The sequence below is a fragment of the Canis aureus genome, chromosome 19 (assembly GCF_053574225.1).
Source record: "Canis aureus isolate CA01 chromosome 19, VMU_Caureus_v.1.0, whole genome shotgun sequence".
NCBI lineage: Eukaryota > Metazoa > Chordata > Mammalia > Carnivora > Canidae > Canis > Canis aureus.
This window is the reverse complement of record NC_135629.1, coordinates 43,912,247-43,933,298: the sequence shown is the minus strand read 5'-3', so window position 1 is coordinate 43,933,298 and position 21,052 is coordinate 43,912,247. Positions and strand designations below refer to the sequence as shown.

The following is a 21,052-nucleotide window of genomic DNA, read 5'->3' as shown; positions in this document are numbered from 1 at the left end:
TAATTAAATGGGCTTGAAGCAATAAATCTGTAGATTAGATATTTGTCCCTAATTTCTAAAAGTGACATATTACGACAAGCAGTTAAATTTATCAGCCTGTGGTTCTTTAAAAAAGAGTTTTGGTTTTATTTTTATTTCAACTGGACTTGAAATCCCTAGTCAAACTAGACATTTCTTCGTAAATTCTAAGAGTATTTAAGTAAATATTGTAAGGCACTGATGGACCAGAATATTCTATACCATCAACCCCATTTTGAGGTCGAATATGACATAGTGCATGTTAGAGAATGTTACCTAGTTCTGAGTTACTGGGAAAGTGATTTTGTTTATCTAAATTTCATTTCATTTAACTTAAGAAAAAGATTCTTATATTATCAGGCAGTGTGCTAGATGCTGAGTTATAGAAGATGCCAGACCCTTTTTTTCCCTGCAGTTTACAGTCTAGCGAGAGATTCTTTTGAGTAGTAAATTACTGTAGTAAGGTGTGACGAGTTCTAGAGAGAGATGTATGTAGGAGACTTCCAGGAAGGGTACTTGTGGGAAGAGCTTTGAATGGAGCTTAAGAATTAATTTAGTGGTAAAGGCTTACCCTATTTTATTTTGGGAGGAGGAGGAGGTGGCCAGGATCAGGGTTGGGGTATTATTCATGGTGCTGTGATACTTTCTTAATTCTGGACTGTTCATCTTGGTGATGTTGCAGTGACCAGTTAGTTATATTGCCCCAGCACATCTCTGTACTGTTTATAATGACGTGTAGGACATAGGAGTAATGTAGACAGGACATTACCTCTTCTGCAGTGACCCAGGACATTACCTCTTCTGCATCATGACCCATGATGCTTTAAGCTACACCCTGGGAAGTGTATTAGCAGAGGCCTATATGCCTTGGGGATGGCAGGAGAAAAAAAGGAGTGTATTCTGGCTTTCCCTCTGCTAAGATCACTGCTTTTGCTTTTATTTTTTTGAGAAAAGATTTGACTTTTCAGTAGGAACTTCTCTAAGTAATGCGCTGTTCTTTCTAGTCATAAGTCATAAGATTTCCTTTAAAAAAACTCCTGGGCCTTTTATCTGTATTGCACAGTGCAGTCTCACTCTGCTGACCTTTGGAGCTTAAACAATACAGAGTGCCACTTTTGGCTTTAGAGTTGCCTCTATTTATGTGTGTTTGGCTTTGCTTTTTGCAGGTAATTATCTAATTGTTATTACCAAAAAGACAAAAATAGGTGAATTTTTCAATCACGTAATCTGGAAAGCAACAGATTTTGATATCCTTTCTTATAAGAAGACAATGTTGCACTTAACTGATATTCAGGTAAGAACTGGAAACACTAATTGCAAAACCTGACATAATACCATGGTGGGGCAAGGCATGGGAGGGATGGAACAAAGAATGTTTGATGGATTTCTTTTAAGCCTAATGATTTCAACAGCCCAGAGAGCAAGGTTCCTCTGCATGCCTTTATTTATTTATTTATTTATTTATTTATTTATTTATTTATTTATTTAATTTTTAAAGATTTTATTTATTTATTCACGAGAGACACAAGGAGAGAGAGAGGCAGAGACATAGGCAGAGGGAGAAGCAGGCTCCACGCAGGGAGCCCGATGTGGGACTCAATCCTGGAACCCCAGGATCACGCCCTGGACCCAAGGCAGATACTCAACCACTGAGCCACCCAGGCATATGGGTGGCTCTATATGCCTTTATATGTAGTCATAAAATGTAGTTTTTAAAAGTCCTTTATATATTTTATTGTCCTTCGTTTGTTTTTTTTTAAAACTGACTCAAGGTCTTTTTTTTTTTTAAGATTTTATTTATTTATTCACGAGAAACACAGAGAGGCAGAGACACAGGCAGAGGGAGAAGCAGGCTCCATGCAGGGAGCCTGATGTGGGACTCTGATCCTGGGATTCTAGGATCGCACCCTGGGCTGAAGGCAGGCGCTAAACTGCTGAGCCACCCAGGGATCTCCTGACTCAAATTCTTTAGTTATGAAATTTCATATGTAGAGAAAAGGACAAACAGAAAATGCACCTATATCCAACAACCAGAAATAAAATATGAGATACCTTTGATGTTCCTCTGATCCTGTTGTGTTCCCTCTTTACCCAGAGAAAAAGTATTCATTGTGTTTACCACATGTAAATAGAAGTATGTGTGTTTCTGTCCAAATAGGCCCTGTTTTAGGGGCACCTGGGTGGCTCAGTGATTGAGCATCTGCCTTTGGCTCAGGGCATGATCCCAGGGTCCTGGGATCCAGTCCCACATCAGGCTCCCTATAGGGAGCCTACTTCTCCCTCTGCCTGTATCTCTGCCTCTCTTTCTGTGTCTCTCATGAATAAATGAATAAAATCTTTTTAAAAAGCCCACACACACAGCCCTCTTTTTAGCACAATTCCTGTAGGCACGGATTTTAGTTATCCTGGCTCAGCTGTTAGGGAATGCAGTCCCCCAACAAAACAGTTTAAATTTAAGTTACCATGGTATGTAAAATAAAGTTTGGTCCAGCAAGGTGGAAGTGCAAAGAAACAAAAAGTAGCGACTCTAGAAATGAAGTTTGAATTGAACATAGGTGGGGTAGAGAAGATGCAGCCGACCCTGGGAATGCGGCACTCGCCTTTCACAAGGTTCTGGTGCACAGCCAGAGGTCTTGGTGAAGGTGAACTTCTCTGCATTCTTGATGATTCGGTTGTGATGAGAAGGTTGAAGATGCCCCTGAGGAAGTGAAGTCAGTGACAGACTTCATAGGAAGGGAACTCTCTGGGGTATTCTATGACCTTGAGAGTGCAAAGGATAAGATGTTGGAAGCCAGTCCAGACTTAGAAAGGTTTATGACAGTTAGGGGCACCTGGGGGTGGCTCATTCAGCTGAGTGTCTGACTCTTGGTTTTCGCTTGCGTCATGATCTCAGGGTCCTGGGATTGTGCCCTGTGTTTGGTTCTATGCTCAGCAGGGAGTCTGTGTGAGATTCTCTTTCTCTCTCTTTCTCTCTGTCTCCCTCCCCCCCATCTCTCCTCTCGCCCTCTCCCCATCACCACTTATGCTCTCTTGCACATTCTCCCTCTAAGATAAATAAATCTTTTTTTTTTTTAAAGGTGTAAGACAATTGGTTAGGGTGTAGAAAATATTCTATGTAGATCAATATATTCACTCCTATAAGACATGGTAAATAAGAAATAAAAATGGCTGTATTTATTAATAACCCAGTAATATTTACCTGAACAGTTTCTTCCTGATTGCTATACTTGGTTGTCAGGCCATGCAACTAATTTTAACATTGCTCGCTGCATGTGTTTTGCTTGTACCTTTTGTTTTTTTTAAAAAAAAGTATGAGCCCAAATTAAAAATTTCATAGTATGTAGGTTTCTAACATGTAGATTAACATGTTAATCATTTGATAATCCATTAAACATTACCAGACATTATCAGTTATTTTTTAAAGGAAGGATGAAAATCAATGTCAATCTTGGTATTCATTGGGAAAGCCAGCTAAAATAATTATCAGAAAATAAAGATGAGTATTATCTTTATTTATCTGGATTTTTCTTCTTAGTCTTTTCATTTACAAAAAATTTAATTCTCATCCAGCCCCGTAAAGTTTCTTTAGGAAGAAGGATGGTATTATTCCCTTGTTATTTACTTGCTGTGTTTTTGGGCCTTCCTGACTTCATGGTTTCACTTATCAAGTGAGAGTAATCATAGTAACCCACAGGGTTTGTTGTAAGGGTGCAAGAGAGTCTCTAAAGGATCTGGAACTTAGGCGGTCATCACCTAAGGCGGTGATGTTTTGTTAAAATAACTTCTGCCCCTTAGAGCAAAAGCTGAAGGCTGCTGTAGGGCAACAGTTGTACCCCATCAGTTAAGGTAGCAACACCATTTGCTGTTTATTGAACTCCCTCTGCGGGTCAGGAGCTGGCCTAGGCCCTGGGGATGTGGTGAGCATTCTCTCTGGGTCCCCTTCCAGTGGTCTTTAACAGGGCCAGCCGGCTTACAGAGCTGGGCAGATCCCGTTTTTCAAGTGTGAAGCAGACTGATGTTTGTCCCTCCCCTCTGTTTACAGTTACAAGATAATAAAACTTTCCTAGCAATGATCAACCATGTCCTGAATGTGGATGGGTTTTACTTCTCAACAACATATGATTTGACCCATACTTTGCAGCGGCTGTCCAACACTAGTCCAGAATTCCAAGAAATGAGTCTCTTGGAAAGGGTAAGCTTCACCTTCAGTTACTTTTACTTATTTTGTTTTTGGTTTTTTTAAGGGGCATATTTCTATGTCATCCATAAAAGTATTATTGATTTTTCTCAGTTATGGCTATATCAGGCTCACATGTGGGGTCGAAAACACAACATGTTCTCGATATCCGTCACAGTTGCAAATTCAGGATCCCAGAATCTGCGAGTGTTACACAGACAGGATTGAGAGCCAGTGGTGTAAGTATTCAGAAATTCAGTGTAAACAGACATGTTGGTAGTTTCCTGGCTCTCAGTGTTCTGTAGCATAGCAGTTATTAATGTTAACAGCATAATTAAACTTGTAAAATTAATGTTCCAGCAGGTGATATTCTTTATGCAGTGGTGTTATTTATAGTTTTTGCAACTAGAAAAGTAAGAACTGATTTAAGAACTTGGAAAATACTGTTTTGTTTAAGGTGGGTTTTTTGTTGTTGTTGTTATTTTGCCCCCCCCCCTTCTTAAATATGAGTGTATCTTTGAAACTAGATCTCAGATGATATCATCCTAAAATTCCTGCTGTTCAGGAACCTGGATAATTGCTGCCTGGATTTTTTTTAGTAACAAACCGTAGGTGTATTTAGGGGGCAGACAGAATTTAAAAGGTTGCTGTCTGTTACCTATTAGGCTAGATCCTATGAAATTGCCAATAATTGACCATTTTGACCAGGAAAAATTATAATTTCGTACAGTTCAGCCTAAATCAGTGTTTTAGTTGACTGGTTCTTTTAAGATTTTATACTGTAATCTAGTAAAATTATATGTAGGCTTGGATGTAAATTTAGATGTAGGCTAAGCAATCAAGCAGTTTGGCTTTTAACTACAGAGACTGTTGCTTTTAAAAGCAGTTGCTATGCTGCATTCTCCATTTGTTAATCAGATGTCTCTCGGATACCTACTGTGTACCAGGTACTGTATCAGCCAGCAGGGACACAGAATGAAAAGGATGGCCCCATGTGGGATCCTGCAGTCTACTGGGGAAGCAGAAGTCTGGGCAGTCACAAAATAAGGGACAGTTGCTGTCATGGGACTGTGTACCAAAATGGGGTGGGATCCCAAAGGAAGTGGGGTCTCACTGGGTCTGGAGGAGCTGGGGATGACTTTACACAGGAAGGTACTTCTCAGCAGAGACTGAATGCCTTGGTCAGGGCACAGTGGGAGAAGGGAGGGTCCCAGGCAGAGATGGTGGCAGTGAAATGAGAAACAGAGCCATCTCACATGTTGGGAAGAGAATTTGTCAGCTAATCAGGAGTGCATTAAAGTTAACGTAGGAAATCAAGACAGTGACAAATGAACCATATGTACCTTAAACATTTTGTCTAACTTAAAACGTAAAATTTACACTGACTGGTCAATATTTTGGTATAGGACTCTAAGCTTTTCTTTGTTTTGGGTTCCTTGATTCCTGTGCAGAGTACATCCATAACACTTTCCAGTTTGTACAGGTTCTGTACAGTTTGTACAGAGTCTGTACAGGTTTGGACACCCACAAAGTGATGTTTGCAGAATCCTGTAGATTTTGACTGTGTTTCTCTAACCTTCTAGAGCTGCCACCCCTCCTCTGGATCCAACAGCAGTATTGTTTTAGCTTGCCTTTGATCACTTTAAGTTCCACATATCATTCAGCTTTATAAAAAAAAAAAAGTACTTTGTTTTTAAGTCCCATCTCATTGATGTGTAAGACATTTAGTTTGATTGTGTAATGATGAATAACAGGTGCAGCTGGCACAGAGCAACTGGGAGCACACTCCTGAGCCTGGAAGTGTGCCCTGGGGCTGACTGTGGCCACCAGAGCCATTCCCTGCCAGAGCCACACCCGGGGACTGTCAGCTGTGGAGGAGCGGGGAGTGTCGGTTGGTGTGTTTGGTAAAGAGAGTTGAGAGAGTCAGTTCACCTCCTGTGTTGTTGAGGGAACTTCCCCTGTATTTATAGTCTGAAAGTCAGTGGTCAGAGATCCCAGCACTGGGTAGGCCATGCAGAGGTTTTGTTCTGCAGGTAACAGCGAGCCAGTGAAGAATTCCCAGTGGACAGGAGACAGGTGGTGTGAGAGAGCCCCTGCTGGCAGCATGTGGAGGGATGGGTGAGAAGAGCAAGGCCAGGACTTGAAGCCCAGGAACCTGCGGTAGTGAGAAGCAGGAGTCAGGTGCTAGCCAGGGCGGTGGGAGCAGAGATGGAGGAGAGGGGGCGGATTTGGAAGGAGATTTAGGACTTGGCAGTTGACTACAGATAAGAGAACGAGACAGACCCCAAAGGACTCCCAGCTTTCTGTCTGGGCCCACAGCACGGGCCTGAGCCAGTGGGATGGGATTCACCCAGAGGGAGGGCTGATTTGAGAGGAAGACCTACATGTAGCCACCAGGTGGAGACATTGATTGTTAATAGTTCTCTTTCTGTAGAAACTTGGGTGGGCAGGAGATACTTTATTGATTTTAAATCTTCTCTCTCAGGCAGATCAGCGGTTTGTATGGAATGGTCATCTTCTAAGAGAATTTTCTGCTCAGCCAGAGGTAATGGACACTACATAAAACCTGCTTATTTGTTACAATCCAGGTTCTACTTGGATACATATGTAAAATGGCTGCCTAATCACCTGGGATTTTGGTAAATTAGTCTGATTTAACTCAGTTTATAACTTACAAAGCTTGGATAGGTCTCCCCCCTCGCATTGTTCTGAAGAAGCCCAGTTTTACTCTCATCTTCTATAGAAGCCTTAAAAAAATACTTATGTAAAAATACATTGCTTTCTGTGAGTAAGAGAGGATGGATTTTGGTGGGTGAGTAGTGGGGAAATCAGGGGCCCCAGGAGGTCCCCGGGCAAGTGCAGAGCTCTGAATTTGTCTTGAGTCACCCAGGAGAGACACGTGTGGATGTCATCTCCCGCTGTCCTTAGTTTGTACAAATGTGGGGTGAACAGGGACACCCAGCCGGGAAGCATTACATATTGAATCTAGTTACATAGATTTGCCTCGGGTCTTTATTTCTCGTCATTTGCTTTGCTTTGCTTTTGAAAAAGGAGTTTGAGCTGCAGACAGCACAGGTGTTTCTTTTCCCTGAATCAGTGGAATTGTTATAGGCAAAGTCTGACAGGGAGGGAGGTAGAAGTTTGGCAGCTTCATGCAGTTTTATTAGTGTTCCAAGACCTGAATATGTAAGCCCAAATGATGGTATCACATGCTTAAACTGTTTTTTAATTGGAAAGACGAGGGTACATTAGAGACATTTTAAAAAAATAAAGTTAACCATAAGCTTGATACCTCATTGTATTTGTATGTTACCTCCATAACGCACAAATATTTTTATAGAGTATAAAACTGTTTTATGCTGCACCTTTTATTTTAGGACCATATATATTCCTTTTTTTTTTGTTTTTTTTTAAGGACCATATGTATTCCTAAATGTAATGTCTCTCTTCATTTCAGGTCCATCGGTTTGCTCTTCCAGTATTACATGGCTGTATCCTTACATAGTATCACTCTTTAGTTATCTGGCAGTCTTTAATTCAGTTTTAGTATGAGGCAGGTTTAGGAACAACCTCAGTTGTATGAGGAGAGTGTTTTTTGAATTAATAGAAATTGCTTTTGATAATAAATCATACCTATTAACAGAAAATCTTAGAATACTGAGGGATGCTGGGGTGGCTCAGTGGTTGAGCATCTGCCTTGGGTTCAGGGCGTGATCCTGGAGTCCTGGGATTGAGTCCCACATGGGTCTGTCTCCCTGCATGGAGCCTGCTTCTCTCTCTGCCTGTGTCTCTGCCTCTCTCATGAATCAGTAAATTAAAAATCTTTAAAAAAAATCTTAGAATACTGGTAATAAGTGACCTCCCCCCCTTTTTTTTAAATGAACTCTTGAGATAAAATTATTCTCTCTGTTCAAGAGTTCTGGCGCTGATAGTTTAAAGAAGGAATATGCAGACTGTGTTTTGTCTTTTATCAGACTTTGTACCAATAAACAAGAGTAGTTTGAACCTGGCTATTGAAATGAAAACTTTCCCTTTCCCTTAAAGTAGTTAGATTCACAAACTGGGGTGACCTGGAGAGGAGAATTGAAATTAAAAATCGTATTTGTCATTTGAAATAACCACAGAACAAAATGAGAATAGATGGTACACAAAGATGTCTACCAGTATGCAGGAAAGTCTGTACCAATGCAAAAGTGGTGTCCCACAAGCAAATGAAAAGACTGTTTGAAGGCACAGGGGGTAATCAGCTGGTACGCTTCTGGTTGGCTAAATGTGAGCATTCGAGAAGGAGGTTAGGTACCTGCTCCCCTGCTTTTCCTCCCGAAATGAGGGATATCACTGATGAGAGGGATTCGCAGAAGGGGAGAGCACAGTCTGACAACCTTGAGTGTGTGACAGGTAGAGTCTAGTGCTCAGGTCCTCCTCCGCCAGGAAGAGAAGCAGACACATGGATGTGGATACTGGCTGGTATATGGGGATGGCTTTTATTTCCACAGAGGAACAGGAGACAATGTCAGTTGGGTGAGTGGGATGAGGGAGGAGGTGTGTTGGAGGTTGAGAAGGTGTGGCATGGGCAATGAGTGGCATAACGCATTGATAAAGACGAACTAAATATATTTACATGGTAAAAGTTAGATCATGGTGAGGAATGCTGTATGGTTTTTATTTTCTTCTTGTTCCTTCCATGCCTTCTGGATTCTCTGAAGTGTATGTATATCTGTCCTGTCATCAGAGGAAATGATTCAGAAAGCAGTCATTCATATTCTATGCTATACTTAATGTAATGGGTGAATGAATGAATAAATACTGCCTTGGATTCTGCTCTGGCACTGGGTTTTAAAGAAGAATGAATTGGGAGTTCAGGATGAATCATTAAGTCTGATGATAGTAGGTCAAAGAGAGGGATGAATCATTAGAAATTCATATTGCTGGTGTTCTTCAGTACCATCATTTTGAAAATGATTTGGCATTCTCTTGTGAATTTACCAGAACTTCCCCTATGCACGCCCAGTATGTTTATACCAGGGCAGGTTTGCAAGAGTATTCACAGCACCACCATTGGATGGAACTAAGGACTTAAGTTCCATCAGGGCTCTCGAGGTATAGTTAGGGCTCTCGAGGTATAGTCTTTGCAGATGGTAGCACTGAGGACAGGTGGCCTACTGGCTCGTGCAGTCCAAGCATGAATCTTAGGAACTTACTGGTGGAAATAAACAAGGACTGAAATTTATCAAGAATGTGGTGCTGTTTTTATAAAACCTAATGCATAAGCAAGCCATACGTTTTTAAGTCATGTTTGCATATGGTGAAATTAAGGCAGGAATGTGGTCTCCTGAGAATAGTGTTACTTCTGGGTAAGAAGTCACTTGGACAGAATGGGAAAATAACATAAGTAGATTCAGGGTTTTGGTACTGTTCTGAAGTTGGATGGTAGATTCATAGATATGTAATTTATTAGGCTATTAGGCTGTATAATGGATGAATCAAGCTGCGTTAAAAAATGTTACATATAAAAAATATGCATAGGGCAATCCCAAACAAATGAGGAAGGAAGAAAGATAATAAGGCCATTGAGACAATGAAAGAAACCTGTCTTTCTTTCTTTTTTTTTTTTTTTTTAGATTTTATTTATTCATGAGAGACACAGAGAGAATGAGAGTGAGAGAGGCAGAGGCACAGGCAGAGGGAGAAGCACGCTCCATGCAGGGAGCCCGACGTGGGACTCGGTTCTAGGTCTCCAGGATCACACCCTGGGCTGGAGGCGGCGCTAAACCGCTTAGCCACCCTGGCTGCCCAAAACCTCTCTGTTATGGTATCAAGCATTGGTAAACATGAAAAGTCAAAGTAATTCTTAAGAGAATTTGGCATTTTCTAATAAAATCCGGTGATGAATATACTCCATGACCTTGCAGTCTTAACTCCTTAGAGCCACTTCCTGATGTCTATGTGCGGAGATCTTTGTTTGTAGCACTTTTATGCTAGCAAAAACTGGAGCCAACCTGGACAGTAGGCTGGACGAACTAGTGCGGCCACAGTGGATAGAATACAGCTACAGCAGCAAGTGAGCCCCAGCCCCATATTGTTGAACACACAGAGCAAGCCCAAAGACATACACAGGATAATTCCATTTATGTAAAAAAGGTAAACTGTTGAGTCTAAACAGATTGCTCAGTGGCAAAACTAGAAATACAAGCAAGGGAGTCGTGTACTGATTGGCTAGTGGTCTGCACTTGGAGGGCAGCAGGGGGGGCTAGATGCAGAGGAGTGACTGCTCTGGGTGCTTCAGAGGTGCTAGGGGTGCGCGTGTAGGTGAATGTGAGAGCAGGTTTAATGATTTTTGTTATGATTAGTCATATGTAACTGAAACTGGCCATTTTAACCAATTCTGAGTGTATAGCTTAGTAAGTGGCATCTCTTTCCTAACATCATACGAAGAGCATCAAACCATCTCCCTCTCCCCAATCAGAAATTCTCCATCTGGGAAGCAATAGCTCCCCAGACAGGACTCTCTTTGTAAATATTTAGATACATTGTGTATTCTTTTCCGATTATTATATTTTCTAATAACATCGTTTTAATGTAAGAGGTTTGTATCTCTGTAGGCTTCTGCAACCCTTTATTCTGGCATGAGGTGGTGAGAAGCCTGTGTCCTGAGGGTTCGTTGGGATAGAGCTCCTGAGCTGTAGTGAGCCAGTGCAAAGCACTTATTGTTACAGTCATTAGGGAGATAATTTTATATCAAGAAAAGCTTTTGAGGGAGATACCTTTTTTTTTTTTTTTCATATTCAGTTTCACTTTTCCTGTTTCAAGAAAAAAGAATCAAAATTTGTTTCTGGATAATCCTGAATTCACAGTTTGATCTGTAAATCCTCATATGCATTCCAACTGTTTTGGTTAATTTATATTTGTAATTATGCATATGATATATTTATGTGTGTGTTTGTTTTAATTGCAGTAGCCTAGTACCCCCCCCCCCCTTTTCCATTTCTTACTTGGAGGCAAAACTATTTTAAATTTATGTTTTCATTTAAAGGAGGGTTTTTTGGTAATGTAGGTAATATTTTACTTTTAGAAAGTGCTTGAGGATAGCAGGGAAAGGAAATCATATTTTTAAAAAATTTTTCGTTTTTTGAGAGCACAGGTAGGGGGAAGGGCAGAGGGAGGAACCCAAAAAGATGATACATTCTTGGTCCGTTTTTTTCCTAAGGACGGAGTCATTCTTGCTAGAGTACATTTTCAAATGTAATCTGGAAATAATACCTATGATGTTTATAAATGTTATATTTTTCTTAATGTATCTAAGTTATTACTATGCACTCATGTTCTATTAATGGAAAATACTTTGATTGGATTCTCATCTCCAGGAGAAGTTGTTTCAGAGCTGGTGTGCGCTATTATGTAAGAGGTGAGATTAATTGTGTCAGTGTGATTCAATATTGGGTTATATCTATGACTAATTAATGTTTTGTCATATGGTGACATGAATGTAACCTTTTGTATTTTATTTGTTCTCATTATCATTTGATAGCCTCACTAAATATTTATCTCCTGCTTCATTATAATAATTAGGTAGGTTTTCTGTGCTTTACTTCAGCTACTGTAGTTACATTGCAAATGTTCATGAGACCCCATAGGCTGCTTCTTACTGCTTTAAGAGAACTCATTCATGTTGTTTGCCGGATGTCTGGAGGCCAGCTGAACTCAGTGTAGTTTCAGTAACCTAAACTCACATCAAAAAGTATTTTCTTTTATTGCTCTTGGGTTTTTTGCATGCATAAAGCTAGATATTTGACTTTATGCCTTCAACTTTAAAGATTTTCGTTTTGAGCATTTACTAGGGTTTGTACTAGTAACATGCTAATTTGCTTAAACCATGCTTTTAAAATCTGCCTTAAAAATTACTGGCATTCTGAAAAGGAGATTTTTCTTAACTTTTTCTTTTTTTCTTTTCTTTTCTCTTTTCTTGTCCTTCTGCCAGAAAATCAGAATAAAATCCTGTGGGCCATATATATCAGAATAAAATCCTGTGGGCCATTAGAGAAATTGTAGAAGTTTTAGGCCACAAAGTTGTAAAGGTTATTCCCTTATTACAGGTAGTATAGGCAAAAGAAGAAAGGCATTTAGTAAGGGACATGGTCAAAATCATACGACCAGAATTGGAGTTAGCTCCTTCATAACTAGATTTTCTTGGATGGAGACATATTTTTAATTAAAGCTTTTGAATAGATAATAGGTTCACATAGTTCAGGTATCAAGAAATATAAAGAGATAGGCAATAAAAAATATTTCTCATCTTTGAGCCCATCTGCTGCATCTTAACTTCCCTAGCAGCTGATCAGTTGTTAGCTTCTTATTTATCCTTCTGGATCATTTTTATACTGTTAGAGTTGTGTGTGCCACGCCCCCCCCCCCCCCCACTTTTGTAGGCATTGGTTGTATACTCTGCATATTTTCTTGCCCCTTGATTTTTCTTGTTTTTAAAATTTCCTATACCTTGGAAATCATTTCGTAAAGGTCTGTCTCCCCTCCCCCTGGCCACCCCCTTCCCAGCACCCCCACCCCCACCAGTCTCATTCTCACTTCTAAAAATATTCCTTAATGAGAATTACGGAAAGAACCAAGTATAGGATGCTTCTGACAAGTAATTTTAGAAGGTATTGAGAAAGCATTTCCTTGCTGATTGGACTCAGTAATCTTGTCCCTGTCACTGTTAACCACCGACCTCACCTAAAAGTGTTATGTTTGAGAAATAATTTGAGGTGGTTAAAAATAAAATCTATTGACTTCTTTAGATAATGTGGTCATTTGAGTCAGGGACTAGCTTGAAAGTTGCCTTTGCCAGCTTTTTTTTTTTTCCCCCCCACTTTATTTATTTATTTATTTATTTATTTATTTATTTATTTTTAATTGGTGTTCAATTTACCAACATACAGAATAACCCCCAGTGCCCGTCACCCAATCACTCCCACCCCCCGCCCTCCTCCCCTTCTACCACCCCTAGTTCGTTTCCCAGAGTTAGCAGTCTTTACGTTATGTCTCCCTTTCTGATATTTCCCACACATTTCTTCTCCCTTCCCTTATATTCCCATTTCACTATTATTTATATTCCCCACATGAATGAGAACATATAATGTTTGTCCTTCTCCGACTGACTTACTTCATTCAGCATTTGCCAGCTTTTTGTTGTACAAATAGACTTTATGAACAGGATTGTAGAGGATTGCTTCAGATAATTGAAAAGACTAATGAGTGTCAGGACTAAAACACTAGAGCAGTGCTTTTCAAACTAGGCTTTGTGGGTATGTTCATGGAGTTATGGGAATTCTAGGATTATAAAGTTTTTGTGCTCTTATTTTGATAATTAAAATCATTGTAAACATCTGGCCCATTTGCATTATTATAACAAAATACTGTTGCCGTGACAACCAATATTTACATTTAATACTGTGCTTAATGGTTTTAACTTTCAAAATAGTATTTTTCAAATTGGGATCCATGGGCATACTCTCAGGGGTCCTTGAGAATTGCATTTTTCTTGAAAATATTCCTCAAGTTTGAGAAACACTGTTTTAGAGGAATTGTGTATGTATAAATAATTGATATATTAAATAGCAGCCAACGTCATCTGATTATTAATTGATCCTTACTATGCTCCTGTAAGCCTGTTGCAGTGAGTGAGCTCCTGTTAGCTTTCTGATGATGTATGCATTTGTCTGAAATTTATTTTTACAAGTACTTTTCCACTAACTTGAACTCACTTAATTCTTTCCAAGTTAAACTAAATTAGCTTCTGATGTGTTTCTCATATAATAAATATAGTTAACTTTAACTTTTTTTCAATTTAGGAATTGATTCTGAAGGTCATGCAGCTAACTTTGTAGAAACAGAACAAATTGTGCACTACAATGGAAGCAGGGCTTCATTCGTACAGGTGGGTGGATGTGTCTGTCCTGTTGTTGAGATTTCCCTCCTCTTCCCTGCTTTTTAAAGTAAGGCCATTGTCTACGATGTGGGAAAAGTCCCCTCAGAACAAAGCTACTCTGTTAACCTGGCTCTTACCTGCCCATATTTCCTGCCCTTGAATTAATTAAATCCCTTGGGAGAGGGGAGGGGAGGAGAGGAGGTCCAAGAGTGGTGGAGGTGCAGCCACCTATCCACTTCACCCTCTCCACTTCTTCAAGGCAGTGGTGACGGGACAGAAGCCAGCTTGTGATGGCTTTACCTGCCCTGCCCTTCTTTGTGGGACAGTGTGTCTCTTGTTGCCTCCTTTCAAAGTTGTGGATTACTTGCTGCTCCAGAGCAGTAGTGGCTCAGCATATTTATAAATTTTTTAACATACTCATTTGAGAATGAATAAAGCAGTTTTCTAGTTTCATCATAATACCACATTACATAACAGACATAACTTACCAAGTTTTACTTGTAGATAAGTTGATTTATTTTGGAGTTTAGGGGAAACACAGAACCATTTACTACCCAAGTAGTAAACATGTATATAAAATCAGGAGGAAAAAGTCCTTTCCAAATGTATTCCCATAAAATATGAACTTTTGAAGTAGGTACACCCAGATGCCTTTCATAGAGATAGTAGGTTGTATTTTTTCTTTGTAGTCAGTGATACACACCCACAACCATACCTAACAGTAAGCAAGCTGAGAAAAACAAGTTTATGTGTATGTTTCTTTTTATATTTCTCTTTTCTTTTAGACTCGAGGGTCAATACCAGTTTTCTGGTCTCAAAGACCAAACCTCAAGTACAAACCGCAGCCACTGATCAACAAAGTAGCGAATCATGTGAGTATCTTCTGTGCTTTTTTCATTAGCTAAAAATAGCTTAATGGCATTATAGTTTGCACATTAAACATGTAGTTATTCCTCACAAGTCAGAATCCAGCATCTGCAGCCATTCTCCTTGGTCCTGGCACCTAGTGAACCTCTGACCCAAAGGCTGTAGAGATGCCATGTTGGAAATGCAGAAAGCTAGCGGTTGATCACACGTTTGGCAATTTCAGATTTTATTTTATTTTATTTTTTAAAGATTTTATTTATTTATTCATGATAGTCACACAGAGAGAGACAGAGAGGCAGAGACACAGGCAGAGGGAGAAGCAGGCTCCACGCAGGGAGCCCGACGTGGGATTCGATCCTGGGTCTCCAGGATTGTGCCCTGGGCCAAAGGCAGGCGCCAAACCGCTGCGCCACCCAGGGATCCCGCAATTTCAGATTTTAGAGATCTCGTAGCTTTGCAGCTTCATACCATTTACAGTCTTTAGTGTATTCTCTTTGAGGTCATGTTCAGAATTAAAGTATGGTATTGTAGCTCAGAATAGAATGACTTATAATGGTTGTTTACTATGTGGTATTCAGAACATCTAGAAGACCTGGTCCCAATCCTAGTGTCAGTCTCTTGAATATACAAACAGGATGTTTAAGGAGATACTTTAAAAGATTTTTAAAATACTCTTATAGTGTAATCTGGTAAAGTGTAAAAACTCTTTTCTCTTTCTAGATGGATGGTTTCCAAAGGCATTTTGATTCACAAGTAATTATTTATGGAAAACAAGTAATAATCAATCTGGTATGTTTCTTACATGTTTCTTGGGGGAACAAAACAAAAAACTAAGTTAAAAAAATATAACATTTACTATTTTAACTATTTTTAAAGTGGCATTATTAATGTATTTTACCATGTCGTGCAGCTGTCACCATTGACCATTTCCAGAACTTTTCATCATACCAAACAGAAACTCAGTGTCCACTAAACAATAACTTCCTATTATCCTTCTCAGCTCAGCCCCTGGTAACTATTCTACTTTCTTATCTATATAAATTTTCCTATTCTAGGTTCCCCCCCATAGGGGATCATATAATACTGATTCCTTTGGGTCTTGCTTATTTCACCAAGCTTAATGTTTTTAAGATCTATCCATATTACAGCATCAAAATTTCCTTTTTTTTTTTTTTCTTGAAGACTGAATAACATTCGATTGTAGATACCTTATTTTGTTTATCCATTTATCTGTTGATGGACATGGGGTTGTTTACACATTTTAGTTACTGTGAATAATGCTGCTCTGAACATTGGTGTTTGGGTATCCATTTGAGTCCCTGCTTTCAGTTCTTTTAGGGCTGTAATTAGAAGTTGAATTGCTGGATCATATGGTGATTCTAGGTTTAACTTTTTAAGGAACCACTCTACTGTTTTTCACAGTGGCTGCATTTTACATTCCCATCAGCAGTGCACCAGAGTTCTACTTTCTCCACATCCTCACCAGCGCTTGTTATTTTCAGGATTTGTTTTGTTTTGTTTTTTGATTATAGCCATCTTTATGGGGGTGGAGTGGTATGTCGTAGTTTTGATTTACTTTTTTTTTTTTAAGATTTTAGTTACCCATTCATGAGAGACACAGAGAGAGAGGCAGAGACTAGGCAGAGGGAGAAGCAGGCTCCCTGCAGAGATCCCGATGCAGGACTCGATCCCAGGACTCCAGGATCACGCCCTGAGCCAAAGGCTCAACTGCTGAAATTTTTTTTGTAGTTCAGTTTTTTGATTACCTTCTCATTTTCTTTTGTGTATATTCTACAGATATTTTCTTTTTGGTTGCCGTGAGGATTACCTGTAATATTGTAAAGTTTATAATATTTAATTTGAATTGATGCCAACCTAACTTCAGTTTGCATACAAAAACTTGACTCCTATAAAGCTTTGTCCCTCCCCTTTATGTTATTAATGTCACAAATTATATCTTTATACATTTTGTTCCCAGTAACATAGATTAATATTTATTCCTTTTTTAAAATTTAAATTCAATTTGCCAACCGACAGTATAATACCCAGTGCTCATCCTATCAAGTGCCCTCCTTAGTGCCTGTCACCCAGTGACCCCATCCCCCTACCCACCTCCCCTTCTGCAACTCTTTGTTTCCCAGAGTTAGGGGTCTCTCAGGGTTTGTCTTCCTTTCTGATTTTTCCCTACTCAGTTTCCCTCCTTTCCCTTATAGTCCCTTTCACTACTCCTTATGTTCTGCGTATGAGTGAAGCCATATGATGATTGTCTTTCTCCGATTGACTTGTTTTACTCAGCAGAATACCCTCCAGTTCCATCTACGTCGAAGCAAATCATGAGTATTCATCTCTTCTGATGGCTGAGTAATATCCCTGTATATATATACCACATGTTCTTTATCCATTCATCTGTTGAAGGACATTGTGGCTCCTTCTGTAGTTTGGCTATTGTGGATATTGCTGCTATAAACATTGGGGTGCAGGTGTCCTGGTGTTTCACTGCATCAATATCTTTAGGGTAAATACCAGTAGTGCAATTGTGGGTCATAGGGTAGCTCTATTTTTAATTTCTTGAGGAACATCCATACCGTTTTCCAGAGTGGCTGTACCAGTTTGCAATTCCTGCCAACTGTACAAGAGGGTTCCCCTTTCTCCACATCCTCTCCAACATTTGTTGTTTCTGTCTTGTTAATTTTAGCCATTCTTAATTGTGTGAGGTGGTATCTCATTGTGGTTTTGATTTATATTTCCCTGAGGTTTATAGTTTCTTAGATGCATTTGACTTCTGAGTCCCATAGATTATATAAAAAAAAAAATGGAGGTATAGATCAAGATTACAGGAATGCTGCCTTTTATATTAGCCTGTGTCTTGTATTTACCTTTATAGGAGATCTAAATATCTTCGTGTGGCTTCAGGTTGCTTTATAGCATTCTTTCATTTCAACCTGAAGGACCCCTGTTAGTTTTTCTTGTAGGGCAGGCCCAGTGATAATGAGCTCTCTCTGCTTTTGTTTATCCAAGAGTGTCTTAATTTCTTTCTCATTTTTGACAATTTTTCCAGATACAGAATTTTTGGTTTAGGCTTCTTTTCTTTCAGTACTTTACATATATCAGTCCATTGCTTTCTGGCCTCCAAGGCTTCTGAGGAGAAATTGGCCTATAATCCTGTTGAGAATACTTTGTATGTATTCCCTCTTGTTGCTTTCAAGATCCTCTCTTTGTCTTTTGGTAGTTTGATTATAATGTACTTGGCGTGGGTTTCTTTTATCATCCTTGGAATTGAGTGATCTTCTTGGATTTGAAGATTTATGTTTTTCATCAAATTTGGGAAGTTTGGGGCCATTTTTTTCTTTAAAATAGGTCTCCAGCTCCTTCTCTCTTTTCCTTCTGGGACACCTGGAATGAACGTATTGTCCCCTGGTTGTGTCCCAGATGTTCTCTGAGGTTCTGTTCACTTTTCCTCATTCATTTTTTCTTTCTGCTCCTCAGACTTGAGCAGCTTCTCATTTGTCTTGTCTCCAAGTGCTGATTCATTTTTCTTCCTGCACAGATGTGTTCTTGAACTCTTCTAGTGAATGTTTAATTTCTGTTTTGCATTTTCAACTCCAGACTTACTGTTTAGTTCCTTTGAATGATTTTTGTTTGTTTGCTGATGATTTTATTTGTTCATGTACCGTTTTCTTGGTTTCCTTTTGAACCTTGTGTTTTCCTTTAGCTCTGAGCATATTTAAGACACTTGTTTGAAACTTTTTTTCTCGTAAATCTTCTACAGGGATGTTTTTTGTCAGTTTATCCTTCTCCACTGAATAAGCCTTGTTTTCCAATCTTTTGTTTGTATTCCTTCATTTTTTTTTTTTTAAGATTTTTTTTCTATTCATAAGAGACACAGAGAGGGAGGCAGAGACACAGGCAGAGGGAAAAGCAGGCTCCATGCAGGGATCCTGATGTGGGATTCGATCCTGGGACTCCAGGATCACACCCTGGCCCGGCCCGAAGGCAGGCACTAAACTGCTGAGCCACCCAGGGATCCCAGTATTTTTATTGTTGAAAATTGGGCATTCTGTGATTTAATGTGGTAGCTAGGGAAGTCAGATTCTCCTTTGCCAGGGTTTTGCAGTGTTTTTGTTTTGTTTCTATTGTTGAAGGCTGTAGTAATCTATTTGTTTTCAGACATTTCCAAACCATTTTTGAAAAGACTATCCCTTGTTGTGTATGCTGAGTGAGGCCTCTATTCTTTGAGCTCATGTTCAGCTAATGTTTTGAGAGAGATTTCTTTGAATGCCAGGAACTGAAACAGACAGAGGAAAAAAATGAAAAAGAAAGAATAGCCCTATCTTCCAGTCTCTGCAGACTGGTTCTATGCTGGAGCAGTTTTTCACTGGTTTAGCCGGGCTCGCTTGAGCAGAGGTGTCAGCCTGAGGGTGAGGGCTCTGGATATTCTCAGGGCTTTCTGATGTGCCTCTTGCCTGGGTTTGCATGTGGATTTCTAAAATCCTCCTTATACCTGACTGCTTTTGAATGTCCTAATTTCCCAAAGAGTATAACCCCAGCTTCTTCTCTAGGCTGTAGATGGTCTATTTTATGGTTTCCAAAGCCCTTGCTTTAGGTAGCTGTTGGTTTATCATCCTCTTGTAGCTGTATGAACAGTGTCCGCTTCTTCTCCTGCTTGTGTTCAGAGTTATGTAAGGCATAGACAAGCCTGTCTTTCAGGTTGGAACAAAACATCCATGATAACTTGCAGAAAAGGTCTGGGGCCCTCTATCCAGTTTGAGGAGGTAAACCGAGAGCCTGATTGCCGCTTCTTAAGACTGAAAGCATCTTAAGATGGGGTGGGGTAAGGGCAAGTAAAAATGTCAAAGAACTGTCTATAGTTTTGAAGATAGCTGCTTTTGGATCAGGCGTTTGTTTGGTTGCTTTAAACCTTTGTTTTCCTGAGCTCCTACAGAGTTGGCTCAGATAACTTCTATTGTTTTCAGTGTTTTGGGAGAGAACAAGAGCTTAGACCTTTCTGGTCCACCATTTTGCTGATGTCATTCTCTCCTTTTAAAAGAAATTAAAGCTGTGGTGTTTTTAATTTTTTACAGGTTAATCAGAAGGGCTCAGAGAAACCACTCGAACAGGCATTTGCAACAATGGTGTCTTCCTTGGCCAGTGGAATGATCAGGTACCTTCCTAGAGATCTTGCAGGTCTCTTCAGGTTAGATGTGCACCTGCATACCCAGCTGTCCCTCCTCATCCACGGGCATCCATTCCCAGACCCCCAGTGGATCCCTGCAGCCGCACCTGGTCCTGAAGCCCCATATAGGCTATGATTTTCCTTAGATACACATACCTGTGATAAAGCTTAGTGTCTAATACAGGCATAGCAGCAGATTAACGGATAATAGAATAATTACAATAGAATAATTAAACCAACATACTATAATAAAGGCTGCGTGAATGTGGTCTCTCTCAAAACATCTTGCTGTACTATAGTTGTGCGTCTTGTGATGATGTGAGGTCATAAATGCCTACGTGATGAAATAAGCTGAATCATGTAGGCAATGACTGACCTGATTTCATGTCAGGAGGAGGATCATCTACTTTCAGACCAAAGTTGACCACGGGTAACTAAAGCCATGGGCGGTGAACCTATGGATAAGGGGAGACTACTGTGTACACCAGTACATAGATCTCACCAGACATATGGTGTCACCCACTTTCCAAAAGTCCGCGTCACACTACTTCGTTCTTACAAAAGCCCTGTTGGTACCTGTTCTCGCTAACCCAGAAGAAATCCAAAGATGATTTTTAACTTTTACGAGAAAGTCATTACCACCCTGATGGAGGTCTTTCTTTCACAAGAGCAGAGAGGCCTGTGGCATGAGGCAGACTTTTGGAAAGCAGGGGTGGTCTTTGCTTTAGGCTACTTCAGATCATGAAAAGTTCTATAGGACACACTCTACTTTTGGATAGTAGGAGAAACCTGAGTTATAGTTCAGCTTTTTTGTTTGTTTGCTTTTCAATACTAGGTCAAAGCATAATTTTGGTGGCTTGAAATTTTTCTCTGGCATAATTTATATTGCAGAATA

General features: G+C 39.8%; 1 protein-coding gene across 1 annotated transcript in view; it reads left to right on the top strand.

The window, feature by feature from the left end:
- The window catches only part of SACM1L (SAC1 like phosphatidylinositide phosphatase), a 56,967-nt gene that overhangs the window by 20,233 nt on the left and 15,682 nt on the right, over window positions 1–21,052 (top strand). The window contains exons 4-12 of the mRNA XM_077859185.1: window positions 1,185–1,312; window positions 4,061–4,210; window positions 6,681–6,740; window positions 7,653–7,686; window positions 11,499–11,600; window positions 14,041–14,126; window positions 14,903–14,989; window positions 15,705–15,773; window positions 20,066–20,145. Of these exons, the coding sequence (XP_077715311.1) occupies window positions 1,185–1,312; window positions 4,061–4,210; window positions 6,681–6,740; window positions 7,653–7,686; window positions 11,499–11,600; window positions 14,041–14,126; window positions 14,903–14,989; window positions 15,705–15,773; window positions 20,066–20,145 (796 nt within the window). The remainder of the gene's footprint in view (window positions 1–1,184; window positions 1,313–4,060; window positions 4,211–6,680; window positions 6,741–7,652; window positions 7,687–11,498; window positions 11,601–14,040; window positions 14,127–14,902; window positions 14,990–15,704; window positions 15,774–20,065; window positions 20,146–21,052) is intronic.